The sequence below is a fragment of the Aquarana catesbeiana genome, linkage group LG11, assembly GCF_042186555.1.
Source record: "Aquarana catesbeiana isolate 2022-GZ linkage group LG11, ASM4218655v1, whole genome shotgun sequence".
NCBI lineage: Eukaryota > Metazoa > Chordata > Amphibia > Anura > Ranidae > Aquarana > Aquarana catesbeiana.
The window spans coordinates 258,332,045-258,354,038 of NC_133334.1; the positions used below are offsets into that span (position 1 = coordinate 258,332,045).

At 45.0% G+C, this 21,994-nt stretch overlaps 1 protein-coding gene across 1 annotated transcript in view; it reads left to right on the top strand.

Annotated features, from left to right (window-relative positions):
* Window positions 1-21,202, top strand: part of KLHDC4 (kelch domain containing 4) — a 53,555-nt gene extending 32,353 nt beyond the window's left edge. The window contains exons 6-12 of the mRNA XM_073605720.1: window positions 386-478; window positions 1,414-1,573; window positions 3,439-3,508; window positions 10,297-10,505; window positions 11,485-11,902; window positions 13,906-14,025; window positions 15,726-21,202. Of these exons, the coding sequence (XP_073461821.1) occupies window positions 386-478; window positions 1,414-1,573; window positions 3,439-3,508; window positions 10,297-10,505; window positions 11,485-11,902; window positions 13,906-14,025; window positions 15,726-15,901 (1,246 nt within the window). The 3' untranslated portion in view covers window positions 15,902-21,202. The remainder of the gene's footprint in view (window positions 1-385; window positions 479-1,413; window positions 1,574-3,438; window positions 3,509-10,296; window positions 10,506-11,484; window positions 11,903-13,905; window positions 14,026-15,725) is intronic.
* Window positions 21,203-21,994: the final 792 nt, after the last annotated feature.

Here is a 21,994-nt window from a genome sequence, read left to right on the forward strand (position 1 = left end):
GGGAAGGATATGGAAGTGTCTTCCATCAATGGTTTCTCATTACATTTTATAAGGATTTTTTAAAAATTCTTTTTAGGCTCTATTTCACATGGGGGTTTATTTACTAAAACTGGAGAGTGCAAAAACTGGTGCGGTTCATAGAAAAAAAAAAAAATAGTGCATAGAAACCAGCTTTCAGTTTTTTTTTTTTTTTTTTTTTTGTTTTTTTTTTTTTGTGAAAGCTTAATTCAAGCTGAAGTTAGAAGCTGATTGTCTACCATGAAGAGCTGCACCAGATTTAGCATTCTCCAGTTTTAGGTAATCAGCCCCATAATGTTCCTGTTAATCAGCTTTTCCTACTTGGTAAACAAAAGTACTGACTGACCTGCTGTTTTCTCATGTGTAGGGCTACTGGAGGCCCCTCTGGAAGAAGTGGGCACCGTATGGTTTATACCAAGAGACAACTAATCGTGTTTGGAGGATTCCATGAAAGCACAAGGTGAGACTGTGTCAGTGTGTCCTGCCAACTCATACCCCTGCCTGTCCTAGTCCTAAGTGTATACCTCCTCTCCCTACCATCAGTTCTCCTGTCTGCCTCTTCCCTGCCCTCTGTTCTTCTGCCTTCCTCTTCCCGACTCTCTGTTCTTCTGCCTTCCTCTTCCCCGCCCTCTGTTCTTCTGCCTTCCTCTTCCCCGCCCTCTGTTCTTCTGCCTTCCTCTTCCCCGCCCTCTGTTCTTCTGCCTTCCTCTTCCCCGCCCTCTGTTCTTCTGCCTTCCTCTTCCCTATCTCCTTCTACTACCTGCCTCACACACACGGTGAGGCCGTGTCTGTGTTTTCTCCCATCTCATACTCCTGCTTGTCCTATCCTGTTCCCACCCCACCTCTGCCCTTTTTATTTTTTTTCTCCCTCTTGCCCCTTCCTTGCCCTCTGTGCTCTCACCTGCCCCCTCGTAGCCATCCTGCTTGCCCTTTCCCTGTCATCTGTTCTCTCATCTGTTCCTTCACTGCCCTCTGTTCTCTCGACTGCCCCTTTATTGCACTGTGTTCTCTCGACTACCCCTTCACTGCCTTCTGTTCTCTGGACTGCCCCATTAACCCCCTCTGTTTGCCTCTGTTCAGCTCGCCTGGGCCCTCGCTGCCCTGTGTTCTCTCGCCTGGGCCCTCGCTGCCCTGTGTTCTCTCGCCTGGGCCCTCGCTGCCCTGTGTTCTCTCGCCTGGGCCCTCTGTTCTCCTGTCTTACATTTTCCTCCCTGCCCTCTCTTTCTCCCGCTTGCCCTTTTCTTTACTTTTTTTTTTTCGACCTGGCCCATTCCTCCTGGTTTTTTTTTTTTTGCCTGCTCTTTGTGTGCTTTCTCATCTTCTCTGCCTTGGATGTCCTCCGTCTTACTGCCCATTCCAAGCTACTTTCTGTAAAAAGTGTCTGCTCGTTTCTAGGGACTACATCTACTATAATGACCTATACACATTTAACCTTGACACTTTTACGTGGGCCAAGATCACTCCGTCTGGAACGGGTCCTTCACCACGATCCGGATGCCAAGTGACCACCACTCAGGATGGCAGCTTGGTCATCTATGGCGGTTATTCCAAGCAGGTGAGTTGTGTGTTTGCATACAGGCTGCAGTGTTGCTTTTAATAGTGGAATGGGTAATGCATACAAAATTAAAGTGATATTAAAGGTACGGGGTTCGGGCCAGCAGGGGGGCCCAGGCAGCAGGATGAATTGGATGTGGGCAGGGAGAGTGATCAGCGTGGCGGAGGGACAGTTACTGAAACCGATCCCATGTGTGGCTCTCTTCAGCAGCTGAAAGCTGGATTCTCCCCCTCTTAATCCTACCGGCTTTCAGCTGCTGCCAAGAGAGCTATACAGGGGATTGGTTCTACAAACTGCTCCCCTACCGCACTGATCACCCTCCCTGTGCACCATACATTTCCACCTGCTGCCCAGGTCCTCCTGTGTGTCCCACCCCCTCCTACCACGGCAGGGCTGCTTCACTTCTTTACTTACCGCCGGCAACTGCAAGCACACAATAGGATCCTTCAGGATGGAGAGTGGGGGAAGGGTCCAGTAAATATGTCTTATTTACCAGCCCCTTCCTTTCCTGAATGAACACAATGATTGATCGGTACCGATCACTCACTGTGTTCATTCATAACTGAAGCATAGTAAATTGTGTCTATTTGGGTGGGGGGGCCCTGTCATGTTAGCTGTATGGGGCCCTGTGGTTTCCTTACAGCAGCCCTGATAGGGGGTACCTGTGTGGGTGCGCTTCCAAGCCGTGCTGTGTCCATAGACAATACGGCTCGACTACACCCCCCACTCTCTCTTCACAGGATTTGACTGACTGCAGCAGGGCCTATGTCTCCCACTGCTGCTTGTGTCTCCTGTGAGACCAGGAAGAGAGTGCAGTGGTGCTGCTGCAGATGGGATAGCGCTGGATTGAGAGAGGTAAATGTTTAGAGACTGTGCGGCCAGAATCACTTTAAATTATTTGTTTTTTTATGAATAGCCAAGATCTGTTCATGCAGCCAGTGTAAAGTATGTGACTCTCAGACTCCGCTGTTAAACTGCATCTGGTTTTTACATCACAGAATATTGTAGGTGGAGAATATTTACCAATACTGCGGTTCCTCATCTAGAAATGCTTTCCTGTCCACCTTATTAATTAAACCTTTAGGTAATCTGTAGCCTTCCAGTTTCATGAAAGGACCCAATGTGAGCATCACATGACCTCACACAACTTGTTAACCAATGTGTATGCATCAAATTCTGTTGCTGAAAACGTTCCATTATAGGATATGTGAAGTAAAACGCCAGCAGTCTGCTTCTCTTGTTTGCTGCGTTATGTTTTTTATTTTAGACCCAATGATGTCATCACTGGGTCTCTGTGCAATGCAGGCAGGTCATAGCCTGGTGGCAGAAGCCAGCAGGGTGCTGTACATAGATTCCTGAAAACATTGTAGTATCCTACCTCCGTACTCCTCTCAAGATCCCTCAGTCCTGATACAAGCAGTAGGCAGGCTCAAAATGCCTTGATGGATAGGTGTCAGTCTGAAGGAGTGGGTGTTCCTAGGCAGGGTGTGTTTGCATGCAGACCACCCTGGGTAACACCCATATATAATGTTGATCCTTCACGATTGAATGAAAAGGGTGGGCCAGAGACAATCGGCTGGGGAGGAAAGGGCTAGATGATGCTGCAGCCAAGAAATGAGGAGGGCTCCATCTGACTTGCTTCAGCTTCTAGTGCAGATTGTGAGAAGCTCGCAGTGTGCGGTGAAAGCAGAGTAAGCCATTTCAGTCCAAGAGAGGAACCTGTACAACTGTGCCAGACTGAAGGGAAGGCCGGAGGTCAGATTTAATCTAGCTGGCAGCAGCGCCAACATATGATGCCAGTTCAGAATTATTTCACCCTGTGTGTCTTAGTTTTGGTGGTCTCTGACCGTAATCATTCTTTCCAGAGAATAAAGAAGGATGTTGATAAAGGGACCGTCCACACAGACCTGTTCTTACTGAAGACTGAGGGTGCAGGTGAGCACTATCTTCCGTTTTCTTGATTGCAAACTAAAAAGAAAGCTAAAAAGCAATTTACACAAAACCTGAATGGTAAGTGAAAGGCGCTACAATGATTAAAGCAAACCTGTCCTTTAGTTTACTCCATAACAGTAAATTCCTGACGTGTCACGTTACACAACAACAGTGTCATTTATCAGAAAAGCTCCACCTTTTATCATTAAAGAGCTGTCTTTGATCTCCACCCATTGACTTTGTATAACCTGAGATGATGTCATCAGTTTTCTGCAAGCAGGAGGAAGCATTTCCTCAGTCTCCCCTCCCCGACATAACTGTAACTTTGAATCAAAAAAAAGTCTGGACAGCCGCACTCTGTTGACACCTTTATTGAAGACGGTTTAAAAATCCTTCTGGTACAAAGACATCAGAGGCACAGGATCAATGAAAAGCTGACATATTTCATGCCACTATGACTAAGCACCCCCATAGTGGTGTGAAACATGTCAGCTTTTCATTGATCCTGTGCCTCTGATGTCTTTGTACCAGTGTTTTTTAAACCGTCTTCAATAAAGGTGTCAACAGAGTGCGGCTGTCCAGTCTTTTCTTCGATTCATTACTACATGCAGAGCCAGCACCTGTTTCCATTAGCAGGTGGGATGCACCATGAGCCTGCCTGGGCCTAGAACGGTGTTCTTTTGTTTATAACTGTAACTTTCTAGCAAGTCACAAGGTGAGAGGTTGCAGCAGGGGGCTGATCTGTGTTAGACATTTTTTTGAAAAACACAACCAAGAACTGCACAGGCAGGATTTACATGACGGTGTCATCTCTAAGTCAGCATCTCAGTCCAGGAAGTAGATGACGACCCTGGATGATGGCTGAACAAAGATGGTGCTGTCAGCAGCCACTTTAGCCAAAAAGCAAACCTGTAAGCTGTTGTTTACACAGTGGCTGTACAGAAAAGACCCTACGGTGCCTTTACAGCGCTTATCTAGCTACCCGATACCTCTGAGGACTGGTATCAGCACAGGGATGGCCATGCTCCTTTCTTTATCCCACATGACTGTGCTTGGGCGATCTGATTGGTCACATGTTGCTAAGCATATCAGGGTCAGATATAGAAGATCCTGGGCTCTGGTGCTCAACCTGCAAACGGAGGTCAACATGCTGCCCTTTGGTGTTTAAGTGGTACCCAAACAGTCCGCACTGGGAGTATTGGTTTGGAAGGGGCCGTTAATATTCGATTGAATTGTGGCCAATGAGAGTAAAAATGCTTCAGGCTTGGTGGTCACTTGGGAGTAAAAAGATCACATAGCAGCTGTGGTCAGCTGTGCCCCATCATTGGTGTCAGTGGAAGAAATTGTACCCAATCATTGGTGTCAGTGGGAAGTATAGTGCTCTATCATTGGTGTCAGTGGGAAGAATAGTACCCCATCATTGGTGTCAGTGGGAGGAAAGGAATACTGCCCTATCATTAGTGTCAGTGGAAGAAATTGTACCCCATCATTGGTGTCAGTGGGAGGAATAGTTACTCATCATTGGTGTCCGTGGAAGAAATGGTGCCCCATCATTGGTGCCATTGGGAGGAATAGTGCTCCATCGTTGGGGTCAGTGGGAGGAATAGTGGCCCATCTTTGGTGTCAGTGGGAGAAATGGAGCCCATGGGCTGAATAAAGGTAAGGAAAAGTCTGCAGTTTGGAGACCAATATCCTATATATATAGCATGAACTCCCTTCTCCAACCACCTCCATAGAACTGTCTGTAGCCATTTCCTCCAGTAGGTCTTCCCTCTATGACAGTTTTCTGTATAATAAACATTATATACGGTTGGGGGGCCACATTTGAGGAGGACCCCTATACCTTCTACCACTACTTTAGGATCCCCATTTGTGGCTGAATTAAATATAATAAACGTTCCCCCGCTCCCTGTGTGTTATGTAACTGACTCTCCCCCTCGAGCGGCACACTATAATTTCACCAGTGGGCTGATGCCTTGTTCATGCAGCCCACAAAACAAACATCAGGTGGTGATGCGCTCGATGCCGGCCTTGCCAACCAGTAATTAGCAGGAGCAGCGGGTGGCTGGTGACATGCTGTATCTTGGGAGACAGTAAGGCTTGGGGGCGGGGCGGATCTCTGGGGAGTCGCAGCATGCAACTAACACGTGCTTATTCAGCAAAAAAAAAACATCTATTTCCTTTGTATGGGGTATATGGGCTTGCAGCATCAGCTTACATGTGCTTTTATTCATATTGCTGCACACAGTTACTTGGATTATTCTAACCTCATGGTTTATCACGACCTGGATTGGGACAGAGTCAGTGCAACCCTTCCAGGTATTGTATTCCCTCTCGCAGAAATCACAGTACTACCCCAGACAATGCCTCTATCTGCATTTCTCTCCAGAAGGATGACCCCATATTTGTTCAGGCATCACCTGAGGTCACATCTACTTCATGGACTGAAATGCTGAACCACAATCGTGTAAATCCTGGTGTCTGTAATTCTTCACTTTGCTCACAAATGTCTGACACTGATCAGCCCCTGATGCAGCCTCCCACTTTATGACTTGCTACAAAGTTACAATGTTGCGGTCTGATCTATGAAGCGAGGGGAGACTGAGGAAATGCTTCCTCCTGCCTGCAGCAGACTGATGACCTAATCTTGGCCTAGGCAGAGGCATTTGTTGGATCAGTTTGTCATGTGCCGCCAGCCTTACTGGTATATTAGTAACTCTAATGCTATGTACACACGATAGGATTTTCCGACAACGAATGTTCGCTTTAAGCTTGTTGTCGGAAATGCCGACTGTGTGTAGGCTCCATCAGACATTTTGTTGTCGGAATTTCCGACAACAAAAATTTGAGAGCTGGTTCTCAAATTTTCCGACAACAAAATCCGTTGTCGGAAATTCCGATCGTGTGTTCACAATTCCAGCGCACAAAGTTCCACGCATGCTCGGAATCAAGCAGAAGAGCCGCACTGGCTATTGAACTTCATTTTTCTCGGCTCGTTGTACGTCACCGTGTTCTTGACGTTCGGAATTTCCAACATTTGTACGACCGTGTATATGCGAGACAAGTTTGAGCCAACATCCGAAGGAAAAAAATCCACGGTTTTGTTGTCGGAAAATCCTATCGTGTGTGCGTAGCATAAGGCTTCATTCACACCTGGGCGATTGGAATCATGGGACGCTTGTGCGATGATTCATTGGGGTGCCATTAAAAAGTAATGGCATCACGCGATTTGGATTTGCGGGCAGAATGGCGGTAATGCCAATCACCCAGGTGTGAACAGAGCCTTTTTAGGTCATAACACATAATGCCTGCTCAGATTTCCATTTCAATCCCTTAACCACTTCACGCAAAACGACGTACCCGTACGTCAGTACTGACGCTAAATAATTTTAGTGTAAATTTGAGATCTGAGGTCTTTTTGACCCCAGATCTCATATTTAAGAGGTCCTGTTCCTTTTTTTTTTTTTTTTTTTTTTTTATTACAAGAGATGTAATATGTAATCGGAATAAAAGTGACACAATTTAAAAAAAAAAAAAAAGTGTCAAAATTAAAAGTAAAATAAATAAGAAATTTTTTTTTTTTTTTTTTAAAGCGCCCCGTCGAGCTCGCGTGCAGAAGTGAACGCATACATAAGTCGCACCCACATATGAAAACAGTGTTTAAACCACACATGTGAGGTATCGCCGCGATCGTGAGAGCAAGAGCAATAATTCTAGCCCTAGACCTCCTCTGTAACTCAAAACTGCTAACCTGTAGACATCTTTAAACGTCGCCTATGGAGATTTTTAAGGGTAAAAGTTTGTCACCATTCCAAGAGCGGGCACAACTTTGAAGCGTGACATGCTGGGTATCAATTTACTCGGCGTAACATTATCTTTCACAATATAAAAAAAAATTGTGCTAACTTTACTGTTGTCCTTTTTTTTTAATTCAAAAAAGTGTATTTTTTCCAAAAAGACAGCTGCGCAAATACGGTGCGACAGAAAGTATTGCAACGACCACTATTTTATTCTCTAGGGTGTTAGAAAAAAAAAAAAAATATATATATATATATATATAATGTTTGGGGGTTCTAAGTCATTTTCTAGCAAAAAAAAAAAAAATGATTTTAACTTGTAAACAACAAGTGTAAAGAAGAGGCTCGGAGCAGAAGTGGTTAAGCATAATGCTTCTATTTTCTATTCCTAGTCCCCCCCCCCCCCGATCGATTTTTTTTTTTTTTTTTCAATGAGACCTTTCCATTTTCATTACATACCTTGTTTTAGTCCCAGTGATGTCATCACTGGATCTCTGTGCATCTCTATGTAATGCAGGCACATTTTGGCTGGTGGGAGGAGCTGGCAGGGGGCTGTTCATAGCTTCCTAATCATAGCCCCCGGCCTCCGTACTCCTCTTAGGAGCCCTCAGTCCTGATGCAAGCAGTGGGCTGACTTTGGGAGGAGTTGTGCAATTATGAAAATGCCTTGATGGGTGGGTGTCAGTCTGGAGAAGTGAGAGATCCTAGGCAGGCTGTATTTGTATGCACGACCACATGTAATTCCAAGCCTCTATAATTGGAATAACTGAAATCCAATCAGGCTTAGGAGGAAAGCTCCAGATGATGCTGGATAAAATGAGGCGGACTCTGTCTGACTTGCTGCAGCTTCTAATGCACATTGTGAGAAGCTCACAGTGTGCGGTGAAATCAGAGGAAGCCATTTCAGTCCAGGAGAGGAGCCGGTACAACTGTGCAAGACTAGAGGGGGAGACAGGAGGTCAGATTTTAAGCAGACTTTACTATCTTCAGCATGGCTGCAATATTTTCTCTGTGGTGTTATCAGCCCTGTGCTGCACTTGTTATGCGGCGTCCTGCTTAATACTATAAATCTGCATCCTAGTAAAAAACATGGAGAATGTTGAGCAGCCGCGTTAACCAGCTGATCCGCTGTTTCATCTGAATAAACACATATCCCGTGGGCCTGCAGACGTTACAGGGAGCATATGGATAAACACGGGTGATTAGGCTTTTCGGACGCACTTAGACGCTTCAAGAAAAGAAAAGGGCAAAAAAAGTTGAAACTATTTTATTAGTGGAACAACTGGGCCGCCGGAGAGACATGGAGGGGGGGGGGAGGAGGTCACACTTGTGCATTGTAGCCTTCCCATCCATCTTGATTGTTAGTGGCAGACTTTTCTTTGACAGTCAAGAAAGCTGGAACTTGTAGTTCTACATATAGCCAGATAAGTTACCGCTCAAAAGCTCCAAGCTGTACTCTGGTCAGTGGCGTCGTGTGAAGTCCGGGCCTCATCACTGCACCTTAAACTCTAAACAGAAAGTAGAACGCTGATTTCAGTCTCACTTGCAAAACTTTATTGCTAGAAAATTACGTTTTTTTTTAAAGCAGAGGCCCTAGAGAATAAATTGGTGGGTTTTGCAAAAAAAAATTTATGTCACACGGTATTTGCGCAGCGTTTTTTCAAACGCAATTGTTTTGGAAAAAATATTTTTTTTTATTTGAATGCAAAAAAAAAAAAAAAAACACAATACATAACGCACTTTTTTGTGATATATATAAAGGATGATGTTATGCTGAGTAAATAGATACCAAACATGTCACTTTTTAAATTTTGCACACGCCTGTGCAACGGCGATAAACGCCATAGATGTTTCTAACCATAGGCGAAGTTTTAAAAGCCTTTACAGGTTAGCACTTAAGATTTACAGAGGAGGTCTAGTGCTAGAATGACTGCCCGTGATCTGACATTCACAACAACACCTCATGTTTGAGACAATTGCTGTTTGCGTGCGTGCTGGACCGATGCATGCTTTCGTCTGTGTTTGAGCACAGGGGGAGGTGGGCACTTTACATTTTTTTTATTTTTTTTATTATTATTGATTTTTTATTTTTACACTGTTGCTTTTTTTTTTTTTTTTTTTTTATCAGTTTTATTGCTGTCATAAGGAATGTCAACATCCTTGTGACAGCAATAGGCAGTGACAGGTACTCTTGATGGAAAGATCTGGGGTCTATAAGAATCCAAAATCCCTCCTCTGCCCTTTAAAAGCATTCGATCATGCCAAGATCGGTATTTTCGAATGCTTTTGATTTTTGAAAATGGCGCCGTTGACCTCCCAATAAACCAGAGGGGGTGTCAGGTTTACGCTAGACGAGAGCTGATTTAAAACCGATTTGGGCCTTGTTCGGCTCTCCGATCAGCCAGTGGAAGTGCGGTTGGGAGAGGGGAATGTCCCCTCCTGCTCCTTTATAAAAGCAATCCAGCGGCTAGTTAGCCACTAGGATTGCTTTTACAAGAGAGCTGACCGCCTGCTCTTTTAAAAAAGAAAAACGGTACTGGGATGATGCCTGCAGCTTCAGGCATCATTCCAATATAGCCACTTGAAGTCCAGTGGCATGCGGGTACGTCGCAGGTGGTTATAAACAAAGTTGTTTTGTATCTCTTTATGGCCCCTTTCACACGACCGTGTCAGTCAGTTCTTCAGGCAGACCTGATTGGACGGTCCATTCACCCCTACAGAGCAGTGGATGTAAACAGACCTTTGTTCTTTTACACCCACCTACCTCTGATCCAGCCCGGTCCGCTAAAAACAAACAAAAGGGGATCCGTTCTCCTCTGTGTATGTGGATCAGCAGCTTCTACTGTAGGTGTTTTAAAAAAATTCCAACTGTTGCGCATCATTACACCATGTGTGTATGTCCAGATACCTCAGGCACTCATGCACAATGCAGCTCACAGCAACATGGCTGTTTCTTCCACAGTCTGAACCCAATATCTTTCGTTTCCCCTCCAGATAAATGGACTTGGACTAGACTAAACCCATCTGGCGTGAAGCCTAACCCTCGGACAGGTTTTGCCATGGCAGTCGGCGTTAATTACCGCAGCATTCTCTTTGGGGGTGTCTTCGATGAGGAAGAGGAGGAAAGCATCGAAGGGGATTTCTTTAACGACATCTACTTTTATGATCAGGCGAAGAACCGCTGGTTTGCTGGCCAAATTAAAGTAAGTCTCTCATTCTGATGTTTGGAGCAATATATCATGTGTAGTGCGGTCACCGTTTACGTGTGTGTGTGTCGGACCTATGTGTGCATTTGAATTTGTACACTTTGGGGAGCCAGGGTTTCCTTTTTTTTTTTTTTTTTTTTTTTTTTTCTTACATTTTATCTACCTTCATTCCTGCCACAAGGGGGTATACCCCCTTATAATACCTTTGGACAGGCGACAGGCCCTCTTTATGAAGACGTAGGGATTTATAAGACCCCCCAATGTCTCCCCTACCCTGCAAAGCAGCTAAGCAAGTACAGATTGTGCTTGGTTAGCTGCTCCCCTGGCTGTAACAGCCAGGGGATGACAGCTCTGAAGCCAGAAGTGATTAAATAATCGTCGCTTCCAGGTTTAATTCATCACAGAGGAGATCGGGGGACGGATGTTCCTCCCTCTCCTTTGTGGACAACCATCTGTTTACTGGAGTCCTAGGCTCAGGAAACACTGCAGCTGGCAGCGGGAGGAAGGGGGCCATTGCAGCCACCCAGATCACTTTTACAAGAAAGCCGATCACCAGCTGAACCTTGACTGACGACATACCTTGACTGACAAGCCAGGAGACACTTGATCTTTCCCGCCCAGCATGACATCATACCTTGATTGGCCAGGAGATTTCTGGTCTGCCATGTCCACTTGTGCCTTCTAGACCGTGGACACGCCGGTTGAATACAACAATTCATATTGTACAAGAAGTAGCTTTGAAGTAGCTTTGAACAGCTGCGATGTACACTAACAAGGGCACTTCTTCAGTCCCTCATTTTATACAGAAATTAAGTTACTGATTATTAAAAGCTGCATTTAGCAAATTTTTAAACTATCCTGGAGCACACCTTTTAATCTTGGGGTAAAGAGAAAAGATATCTCACGTTCATGCTCTCATTGACTGTTGTCTCCAGAGATTTGTTTAATCTGTAGTCTGTGTCTTTTATTATTTCAGGGCCCCAAATCAGAACGCAAGAAGAGGCGGCGTGGTGAGAAGAACGCAGAGACCGAGCCAGCCGGCAGTGACGAGGCATCTGCACAGTGCCCAGCAGAACCCATGGAAATCATCAAGGAGATTGTGGCTGAAGATGGGACTGTGATGACCATCAAGCAGGTGATCTCCAACCAGGCAGGACCAGCCAGCGACCCGGAGGACAGCGCAGAAGAAGAGGACGACGAGAAGGAAGAAGCAACAGGGCCGCGGGTAGAGCCGTGCCCGCGATCCAACACCATGATCACCGTCAAGCAAGGGCTCTTGTATGTGTACGGAGGAATGTTCGAGGTTGGCGACCGACAGTTCACCCTGAATGACCTCTACTGCCTTGACCTTCACAAGATGGAGGAATGGAAAGTGCTGGTGGAAATGGACCCGAGTAAGTCAGGAGATTATCTGTCTGTACTGCGCAACTTCCCCTGGAAGGAAGAATATGATTGGTTACTATAAGCAGCACATACATAGAGATGTAACTTAAAGCCAGGCTAAGTGGAAGAAAGGAAACATGGAGACTGCCACAGCTCTTCTCTTCTAAACGTGCTAGCTGTTTGGTTCTGTTGATCCCCCTGGCTTTTAAAGCGGACCTGTCATTAGATATATGTTCCCATGTTACATATGTGAATGCTAAGTAATGTGAAATGCCTTTGCCATCATCTAGGATCACCATCTACAGTTGCTGTATTTTGGAACATATCTGTAATATATTATTAGAGAGGTATAGGTACTGACAGGTCCACTTTAATACTTGAGTATTACCAGTGAGGAGTTCAGCAATGAAAGCCCCTGTGTGCTCTCATGACCAGTTTCTTGCACACATGTTTATAAAAAAAATCATTTTAGGCCTAAAGATTAGTTAAAACCACCAAATAATATATATTTTCTGATATATTATAATATATTATATTATTATATTATTTTCTGATATATTTTTTATAAAGCACAAAATTTCAGTAAAAAACACAGTTAATTTTAGGGCACACGTGTGCAACATATTGCCCAATTTTCTGATAAAAAATAAAAACACTCTGCAAGGCCAAAAAACAAAAAAGTAATACAATTGACCACCCAAAGGTTACTTCCTCATAATTTATTGTATAGGTAAAACAGCATCAACAAAAGCAAAAGGCTCTTACAACACTCTAATTCCTCCCTCCCTCCTAGAAAAACACCACCATCTCCCCAGTAACCTATACTCTCCCAAACCAAAACCCCTATAACCCTCCTCCTCAGGCAGCAAAAGACGATAGCCCTCCCATCGGAAGCTGAGACAGAGGTGACTGTATAAGCTGGACCCCCCTTGCACTGATGGAACCCCTGATGTAGGCACCTGCACTCTGAAGTGACCTTTTAAGTCCTTCACAGCTTTTCCAATCACCGTGCTTCAAAAAGGATGTGACTTGTAGATTCATTCAAGGTGCTCCAGCAGAGTGAAGATAAAATGCACACTCACCAACTGCAAATGGCCTTATAAGGCCTCAATCGCTTTTCCCACTAATCCAATAACGTTCTCTTTTATGACCTCCAACAGCAATCGTGGATCCAGCACATTCAGACACTCCCCAAGAAATTTCCTCACTCGATGATAATGAGCCAGTCCCAAAGAGAGTAATAAGTAATATATAGTGTAGTATTTTATTTAAAAATTGCCAGTAAAAAAATGTATATGTTGCACTTACATTATAAGGTGCTTTAAGTAAGTACCAATACAGACAGCCTGTCAGTAAAGTCGCTCAGCCGCTTGCACCGGTGCGGCGTGCGTTCCAATATCCAGAAGTGATGTGGGTCCCTCGCAGGTGACGTCAGATGTGGCGACTGCGCAGCCTTAATGCATTTCGCAGGAAGTGCGTCATCAAGAAGCTTCCTGTGCATCATGTGAGTGTGCAAGTCACATACTTTTTGAAGCACAGTGATTGGAAAAGCTGTGAAGAACTTTTAAGTTTTATACACGTTTTATGATATCTTCTATTCATTTGGACTGTTTAATCACTGTTTGTCAAAAAGTATCGCCGTACCTTTCATATGGTTATTGTTTATTTGAAGCAACACTTTTACTTTAAAGGGGCAGCTGCTGGTTTTAGTTCTATTTTCACATGATTTTTTCATTTCATATGTAATTTTTTTTTACTGAATGGCGTCAGTTTTATCACCTTTTTTTGGATACACCGATAGCATGTCACCAGTCTCTGACCATCTCCAGCAGGTTATTCTCAGTCTCTGACAGTCCTTCCTGACATTACATATGCTGAATATTATGGAAGTCCCCCTGTGGGTATCAGGGGCTGCAGTTGGTGACCCCTGTATCTAGTATGTTGACTATTACTGATCTAAAGAATAATTTGGCTAAGCAGTATTGTGTTTACTGCAATTTTTTGGTCTAAACAGAGACACAAGAGTGGCTGGATGAATCTGACTCTGATGGTGACGAGGAGGAAGAGACCGAAGGCGCAGAGGGAGGGGCAGAGGAAGAGGAGGATGAAGATGATGAAAGCGAGGAGGATAGCGGTATGATGAGATCTTTGTATGCGTTTCATAGATTTGTTTGTGTATAGCATGTGCAGAAGATTGCACCCTTATAGAACCCCAACTTAACCACTTTAGCTTCAGAAGGTTTACCCCCCCCCCCTTTATGACCAGGCCATTTTTTACGATACAGCACTGCATTACTTTAACTGACAATTGCGCGGTTGTGCCACACTGTACCCAAATAAGATGTATGTCCTTTTTTTTTACCACAAATGGAGCTTTCTTTTGGTGATACTTGCTCACCTCTGCGTTTTTATTTTTTGCACTATTAACCAAAAAGGACCGACAATTTAAAAAAAAAGTAATTTTTACTTTCTGCTATAAAACCTATCAAATAAAAAAAAAAAAATGTAAAAAATATAATTTCTTCATCAATTTAAGCCAGTCTGTATTCTGCTACATATTTTTAGTAAAAAAAAATTCCACTAAGCGTATATTGATTGGTTTGGGCAAAAGTTATAGCGTCTACAAACTATGTGATATATTTATGAAATTTTTATTAAGTTTTACTAGTACAGGCAGTCCCCGAGTTACGAACGCCCGAGTTACGAACGACTCCTACTTTCGAACGGCCTCAAACGCCGGCCACTTGTGCTCCACGTGGGTCCTGGATACCTTTCGAGCACTTCTGAATACATCCCACACTGCTGTACTATGCCCCAGATAACATAACAAGCGCCCGGAACATCCCACATCCGTGCACATGCGGCAGTTACACTTACAAACGCAGTGTTCCGACCAGAAGTTACACTTACTAATGCAGTGTTGCGACTTACGAACAAACCTATAGTCCCTATTGTGTTCGTAACTCGGGGACTGCCTGCAGTCAGCGTCTTTTATAGTGGGATTGTGATATTGCGGCGGACAAATTGGACACTAAAGCTTTTGACCCTTTTTTTGGGAACCAGTGAGACTAATACAGTGATCAGTGCTAAAAATATGCATGGTCATTGTACTAATGACACTGGCTGGGGAGGGGTTAACATCAGGGGAGATCAAAGGGTTAACTGTGTGCCTAGCCAGTGTTTGTGTACAGTGTGGGAGGTGCTTTTACTAAGGGAAGACATTGGTTGTTGTCCCTGCTTTGCTGGAACACAGGATCCATGCCTTCCCTACTGACAGAACAGCAATCTGCCTTTTTTACATAGGCACACTGCCGTTCTGCCTCTGTAACAAACGATCAGCGGGTGCCGGCGGACATCGAGTCTGCGGTACCTGCAGATTGGCTCCCGCTATGCATAATCACAGTGGGTGCGAGCCGCTACCCGTAAGTGCGGGATCATGTGTATATATATATATATATATATATATATATATATATATGTGATCCAGCGCAGCGGCCGCCCTGTAGCAGTCAAACTGCTATAGGGCGGTCATGAAGTGGTTAAAGTGAGCCGCCTCCTCCACTGCTTGATTCGGCAATCGGTACTGAAGTATCTTATACCTCTGAGCGTAGGGGAACATGTGACTCACTCCCCTTCCTTTCATGCCTGGTGATTGGCTCAGCGCTGTTGAATGGGAGTGGAGGGAGCAACCAGTCATGAGGTGGACCTTTCATAAGCTAACCTTCACTGTTAGTGGTTGAATGGAGTGGCAGCGCAACAGGTATGTGAAGTTTGTGGTGGAGATTCTGTATGGACCTATTTTAAGCCTCATGTCATGCTTTGTCCCGCCCACAGACGATGACGAGCATCCCGCAGTGGAACCGAAGGAGAAGTACTCGGATTACCTGCCCCGGACAGAACAGTACTGGATCCAGCTGGCTCGAACCAACCTGGGGTCCGAGGCCAAAGAAAAAAAAGTGCTAAAAGTGGCACATGCCATGGCAAAGACTTTCTATGAGTTTAGGGATTAGACCGTCTTCACAGCTCCATGAACAATTCGGTGTTCTTATAGAACTTTTCTGGACTGTTTACTGACTCCTGAGAGAGAATGTTTTCTGACGGTTTTTGCTGCAAAATTAACAGAGAATTAATTTTATATGTATTTTTGGCTCTCTGATGTCTATTATTCAACCAAGAGAGAATATTTTTGAGAACAATCAGCTGTTAATGTTCTCTTGTGAAAGGATAGGCTGCATTCTCAGTGATGTCACCGGTCTCTAATGAATGGATAAGCTGCATTCTCAGTGATGTCACCGGTCTCTAATGAATGGATAGGCTGTATTCAACAGTGATGTCACCAGTCTCTAATGAATGGATAGGCTGCATTCAACAGTGATGTCACCGGTCTCTAGTAAATGGATAGGCTGCTTTCGCAGTGATGTCACCGGTCTCTAGTGAATGGATAGGCTGCGTTCTTAGTGATGTCACTGGTCTCTAGTGAATGGATAGGCTGCATTCACAATGATGTCAGTGGTCTCTAATGAATGGATAGGCTGCGTTATCTGTGATGTCACCGGTCTCTAGTGAGGGGATAGGCTTCATTCTCAGTCGTATCACTGGTCTCTAGTGAATGGATAGGCTGCATTCTCTGTGATGTCTCCAGTCTCTAGTGAGGAGATAGGCTCCATTCTCAGTCGTATTGCTGGTCTCTAATGAATGGATAGGCTGCATTATCTGTGATGTAACTGGTCTCTAGTAAATAGGCTCCATTTTGATAAATTAAATCTTGTTCTCTCACATACACTGCACACACTCGCTTCATGTTATAATCTCTAGTAAGTGAATCCTGAAGCTGAGTGACTTGGGACCTGCTTAGCACCTCTGATGCCTTTTTTATAAACTCCCGATGGGCTCTCATCCTCCTCTATGGTTGGAGTAAACACCTGATAGCTGCGTCTGATGCAATGTGACAACATAAACAATGGCACATTGTCCCAGCTGGCTTCTCCTCTCTGTGCTGCGGGGAAACATAATGGGCCAGCCACAAAAGATATAGTAGCTCTTTCCAGCTCTGAGAAAATTAACGTTCATCCCAATTTGTGACTTGACGCTTTGGCCACGAGGTCCCATATTAGGGAATGCAAACAATAGGGAAGTTTTGAAGGACATAAAATGCCAAGATGGCACAAACCCCCCCCCCCCCCCAAATTACCCCATTTTGGAAAGTAGACACCCCAAGCTATTTGCTGAGAGGCATGTTGAGTCCATGGAATATTTTATATTTTGCCACAAGTTGCGGGAAAATTACAAACTTTTTTTTTTTTTGCACAAAGTTGGCACTAAATAATATTGCTCAAACATGCCATGGGCATGGGCAGAAAGGGGGAACATTGGTGGGGCAGATGAGCAGGGGCTGACAGTGGAGGGACAGAAGAGCAGGGTGGTACAGATGTTCAGGGGGATTACAGTGGTGGGACAGATGAGCAGGGGGGTGCAGATGTGTAGGGTAGTACAGTGGTGGGGCAGATGTGCAAGGAGTTACAGTGATGGGACAGATAAGCAGGGGGGTACAGTGGTGGGGCAGATGTGCAGGGGGTTACAGTGATGGGGCAGATGAGAAAGGGGGTATATTGGTGGGGCAGATGAGCAGGGGGTTACAGTGATGGGGCAGATGAGAAAGGGGGTATATTGGTGGGGCAGATGAGCAGGGGGTTACAGTGGTGGGACAGAAGAGCAGGGTTGTACAGTGGTGGGGCAGATGTACAGGGGGTTAGAGTGGTGGGACAGATGAGCAGGGGGTTACGGTGGTGGGTCAGATGTGCAGGGGGTTACAGTGGTGGGGCAGATGTGCAGGAGGGTACAGTGGTGGGACAGATGAGCAAGGGGGTACAGTGGTAAACAGATTCGCAGGGGGGACATTGATCTGAGGTGTGAAGGTGCATGAATTGGGGCTGATCTGAAGTGTGGAGTTGCAGTAATTGGGGCTTATTTGAGGCGTGAGAGTGCGGGATGTTAATGTCTCACTACTAAAGTAGTTTACAGCATTTACTTTATAAAAAATCATTTTCGTAATTGAGAGTGTGAAGTTGAAATTTTTTTGTTATAAAATCGGCATGCCCAATTTCTTTGAAAACATTTTTCGGCACACCGTGCTCAAAAGGTTGCCTACCCCTGAAATAAAACATTACCATTCTAAATTACAGTAACAATAGAGAGAGAACAATAGAGAAGAAAAATAAAACCACAACTATTTTTGGCTTTTTTATTTTATTTTTTTGTGTGTGTGTTTTTGTTTTTTGCACTTTTATATAACCTGTAAACGTTCCAGATTAGGGTCTCTCAAAGTGTAATGGCCATCTCATCTTTCGAGACCCTGTCTAAGTGTGCCTTAGCACTGTGCTACGCTAATACTCCACTAGTGTGTAAAATCGGGTGTCACGCCTAAATCTGCATTTTCTGCACACATGACATCTTTGGGGGTTTCTTTTGGGTAGGGATACCAGGGAAAACATACAGAAAATGCCTCTCATGCAGCCGGCTCACTACATTTGCACTAGGAAGGTGGGCCACAGCACCGTCTGGAATTTAAGGAAGGATCCAATTCATCCTGAAGCTTTGTATAGCACATAAGCATTCAGCAGAGCCAATTGGAATAAATATACCAACACTTTTTTGTACCAGTGTCAGGCCTTATGGGCAATTAGGTACAGCCCCAACAACTGGTTGTTGAGGTCCACCCCTCCCATGTTAAGGTTGTATTCATGGACAGAGAGGGGTTTCTCCACAACACCAGTCGTCGTTAGAATATGAATCGTCGTGTCTGCGTGAAGGGAGGACAGAACGAAAACATTCCGTGTATCCCTCCACTTCACTGCTAACAAATGATTACACTTCAAGCAGGCTCTCTCCCCCGTCGGGATTCTACAAGCCGTTGGGGGAAGCCCCGGTGATTAGATCGCACGGTGCCACATGCCCCAATTCCACAATCAAAAAGGTGACTAAAAAGTGGCACGCTCGTGTAATAATTGTCCACGTACAAGTACCCCTTTCCGAATAAGGGTGACATCAAGTCCCCCGCAATCTTACAAGCGCTCCCTATGTAGTCTGGGCAGTTCTTGGGCTCCACGTGACTATCTTTTCCCTTGTAAACCATAAAACTACATGTATAGCCTGTTGCCCTGTCACAGAGCTTCTACAACTTGAGCCCATATATGGCATGCTTGCAGGGAAGATACTGTTTGAAAGACAAGCGGCCAGAAAATTTAATCAGGGACTCATCAATGCAGACAACTTGATCAGGAGTAAACAAGGCTGCAAACTGTTGGTTGAAGTGGTTTATGAGGGACCGAATTTTGTAGGGCCAATTGTATCCAGGGTCTCCCTGGGGACGACAGAGTTCATTGTCATTAAAATGCATGAATCTAGCCCTGTTCTTGGAGGCAGAGAGCATATGATGAATTGGGTGAGTGGACCAATATGACCGCAACTCACTCTTTTTAACTATGCCCATGAGGAGGGATAGGCCCAGGAAGGTCTTGAATTCGGAAACCGTAATAGGTTTCCAATCTCTAGCAAGGGTCAACTGGGGATTAGCGGCGATGAATTGACCAGCATACAAATTGCTTTGGTCCACAATAGATCTACAGAGATCTTCCGTGAAAAACGGCGAATAAAAATCAAGTGACGGAAAAAACACTGTTTCCACCAGAATTCTGGGTTGGCCAGTGAATGGGACGTACGGGTGCTGCAGAAGTGGTGGGCTCCCAATTAGGATTGGCAAATGCAGCGGGAAGGGCACTATGGGCTCGATGGGCCTGTCTTTGTCTTCTTGGTGGCAGCGGGACACTACTTGTGCTAGCCACTGCACCAGCTTGAACTGCACTTATGGGACATCACGTGACCCTGTGTTACTGCAGTGCTGGATGTACGACCAGGATGTACTGGGCTGCTGGTGCTTGCCAGATCACCAGAAGGATGAGCGGCACTAGTACTGACTCTCTGCTCCATAAGAGAGCCCTGCGGTTCTTGCACCTCAACAACAGAAGAACGGTGTTGGGTATGCCTGACCTTAGCAGGGGCCACTACTCCATCGTCAGAGCTATCTGTCAGGGTGCCGCTGCTGTCTACAGGATTGTATTCTGAGCCTGACTCTGACAGATGGTTGACCATCTCTTCACTCTCATCTGTCATGCTCAGAAATGTGTAGGCCTCTTCACTAGTGTACCTCCGATTTGGACATTGTGGCTTATAAATTTACTAGTACAACTAGTGAGACTGACACGCAAAAAGAGCACCTGATTTGGGTGGGCTGGGCAGAGGGGTAAAACGTAGGTGCTAGCAGGTATCTGGGCTGATCCCGCTAACGCTGTGTTTTTGGGAACCCTAAACTATTGGGGACATTAGTATAGATCTGATCAGATCAAACATATTAATCCGTTCAGACACTATACTAGTAAGGGAGGTGTATGGTGGGTGTTAGCGCTACTGGCACTAATCTGACTCTCCCTGGGGCTGACGCTGACCCTGACGCTAAAACCTGTATTAGGGGGGCGATCAGGGGGTTAAACCTTTATTCAGCAATATATGGGGGGTACCCTGACGCTATAAAAACCTGACGGTGACAGTAACTAGCTTATTGGCTAACTAGCGTCACCCGTGACACTAAATACAGCGATCAGAAAAGAGATCTGTACACTATATTGGTGACGGGGTAAAGGGGTTACCTGGGGGGCGATCAAGGGGTTAAACCTTTATTAGGGGGTACCTGGCCCTACTACTAACTACCCTAACCCTGATTAGTGTCACAAATGACACCAGTACAGTGATCAAAGAAAAATATGAAAACTGCACTTGGTGACAGTGACAGGGAGTGAAGGGATTAACTGGGGGGGTGGCAAGTGTGCCCATGTGTACTGTGTTGGTGCAACTCACGTTTGGATGTCCTCTTTCCTCTCTGGAACCGAAAAGGATTCCACGAGAGGAGATGACATCACTTCCCCTGCCTGTGTTTACACTTACACAGGCAGGGGACAGTCTCCCATTCGCCAGAACCGATCAGCAGGCCAAAAATCATTGGCCTGGGCATGGAGACTGATCAGTTCAGAAGCGAATCCGATCGCCGCGGCTGCCCGTGCCCGGCATACAGCTACGACGCCTTACCCAGGAGAGCCGACCTGCCGCAGTATAACTGCGGCGGCTGGTTGGGAACTGGTTAAAGCGGACCTTCGCTCATTTTTTTTCATCTTTCCATCTATTAAATCTTCTGCCCTTGTTGTTTTAACTTTGGATAGTAAAACTTTTTTTTTCTGCCAGTAAATATCTTATACAGTCCACTTCCTGTTTCTTGTCTGGTTATTAGCCTAGGCTTATGACATCATGCACAGCTCTCTCTCTCACTCTTTGAGAGTTTGCCAGGAAGGGAGAGGGGATGAGTCACAAGAAGGCCAATGAGAGCGGCAGAGCTGGAGCTGTGTGTCTGTGTAAATCCAGGAAGTGAACAGGCAGTGGCTTCAGCTGCCCACAGTTAAAATGGATGCAGCCAGACTCAGTGGAGGGAGATTGCTGGAGCATATTTGGCAAGTACAGAATCACAGTATATATATATAAAATAATATGCAAAGTGGTTGGAGGGAAGCTTCAGAATGGCAAAGATGTTTTTATTATTTTTTTTTATTTTTTTAATTATGTGAGCAGACTGCAGTTCCTCTTTAAGGTTAGCTTCACACCACTGTGTTATGGTTACACAGAACTTTGTGCAGTTCTGTTAATGTATAATGGCACCAAAAAGCAAATGTGCAGGAGGTGGTGAAGGACCTGCACTGCAGCCCACCACAATGCACATACCATGCGCTGTCAAGTACTGCATGAAATAACCGTGAAGGTCCAGCTTTTTGTTCTCTTGGACATTGGTGCATGAAATACCACATCCACTTTGTATTTGGCTTTCCCAGGCAACCCCCCACCCCAATCAAATTGCTAATGACATTTTTAAATAAGTCTTTCCATTTTTATTACATACCTTTGTTTAGATTTAGTGATGTCATCACTGGGTCTCTATGCAATATATTTGCATGTAGACTGCCCTAAGCAGTTTCCACATGTGATCCTGAGCCTTCATGATTAGA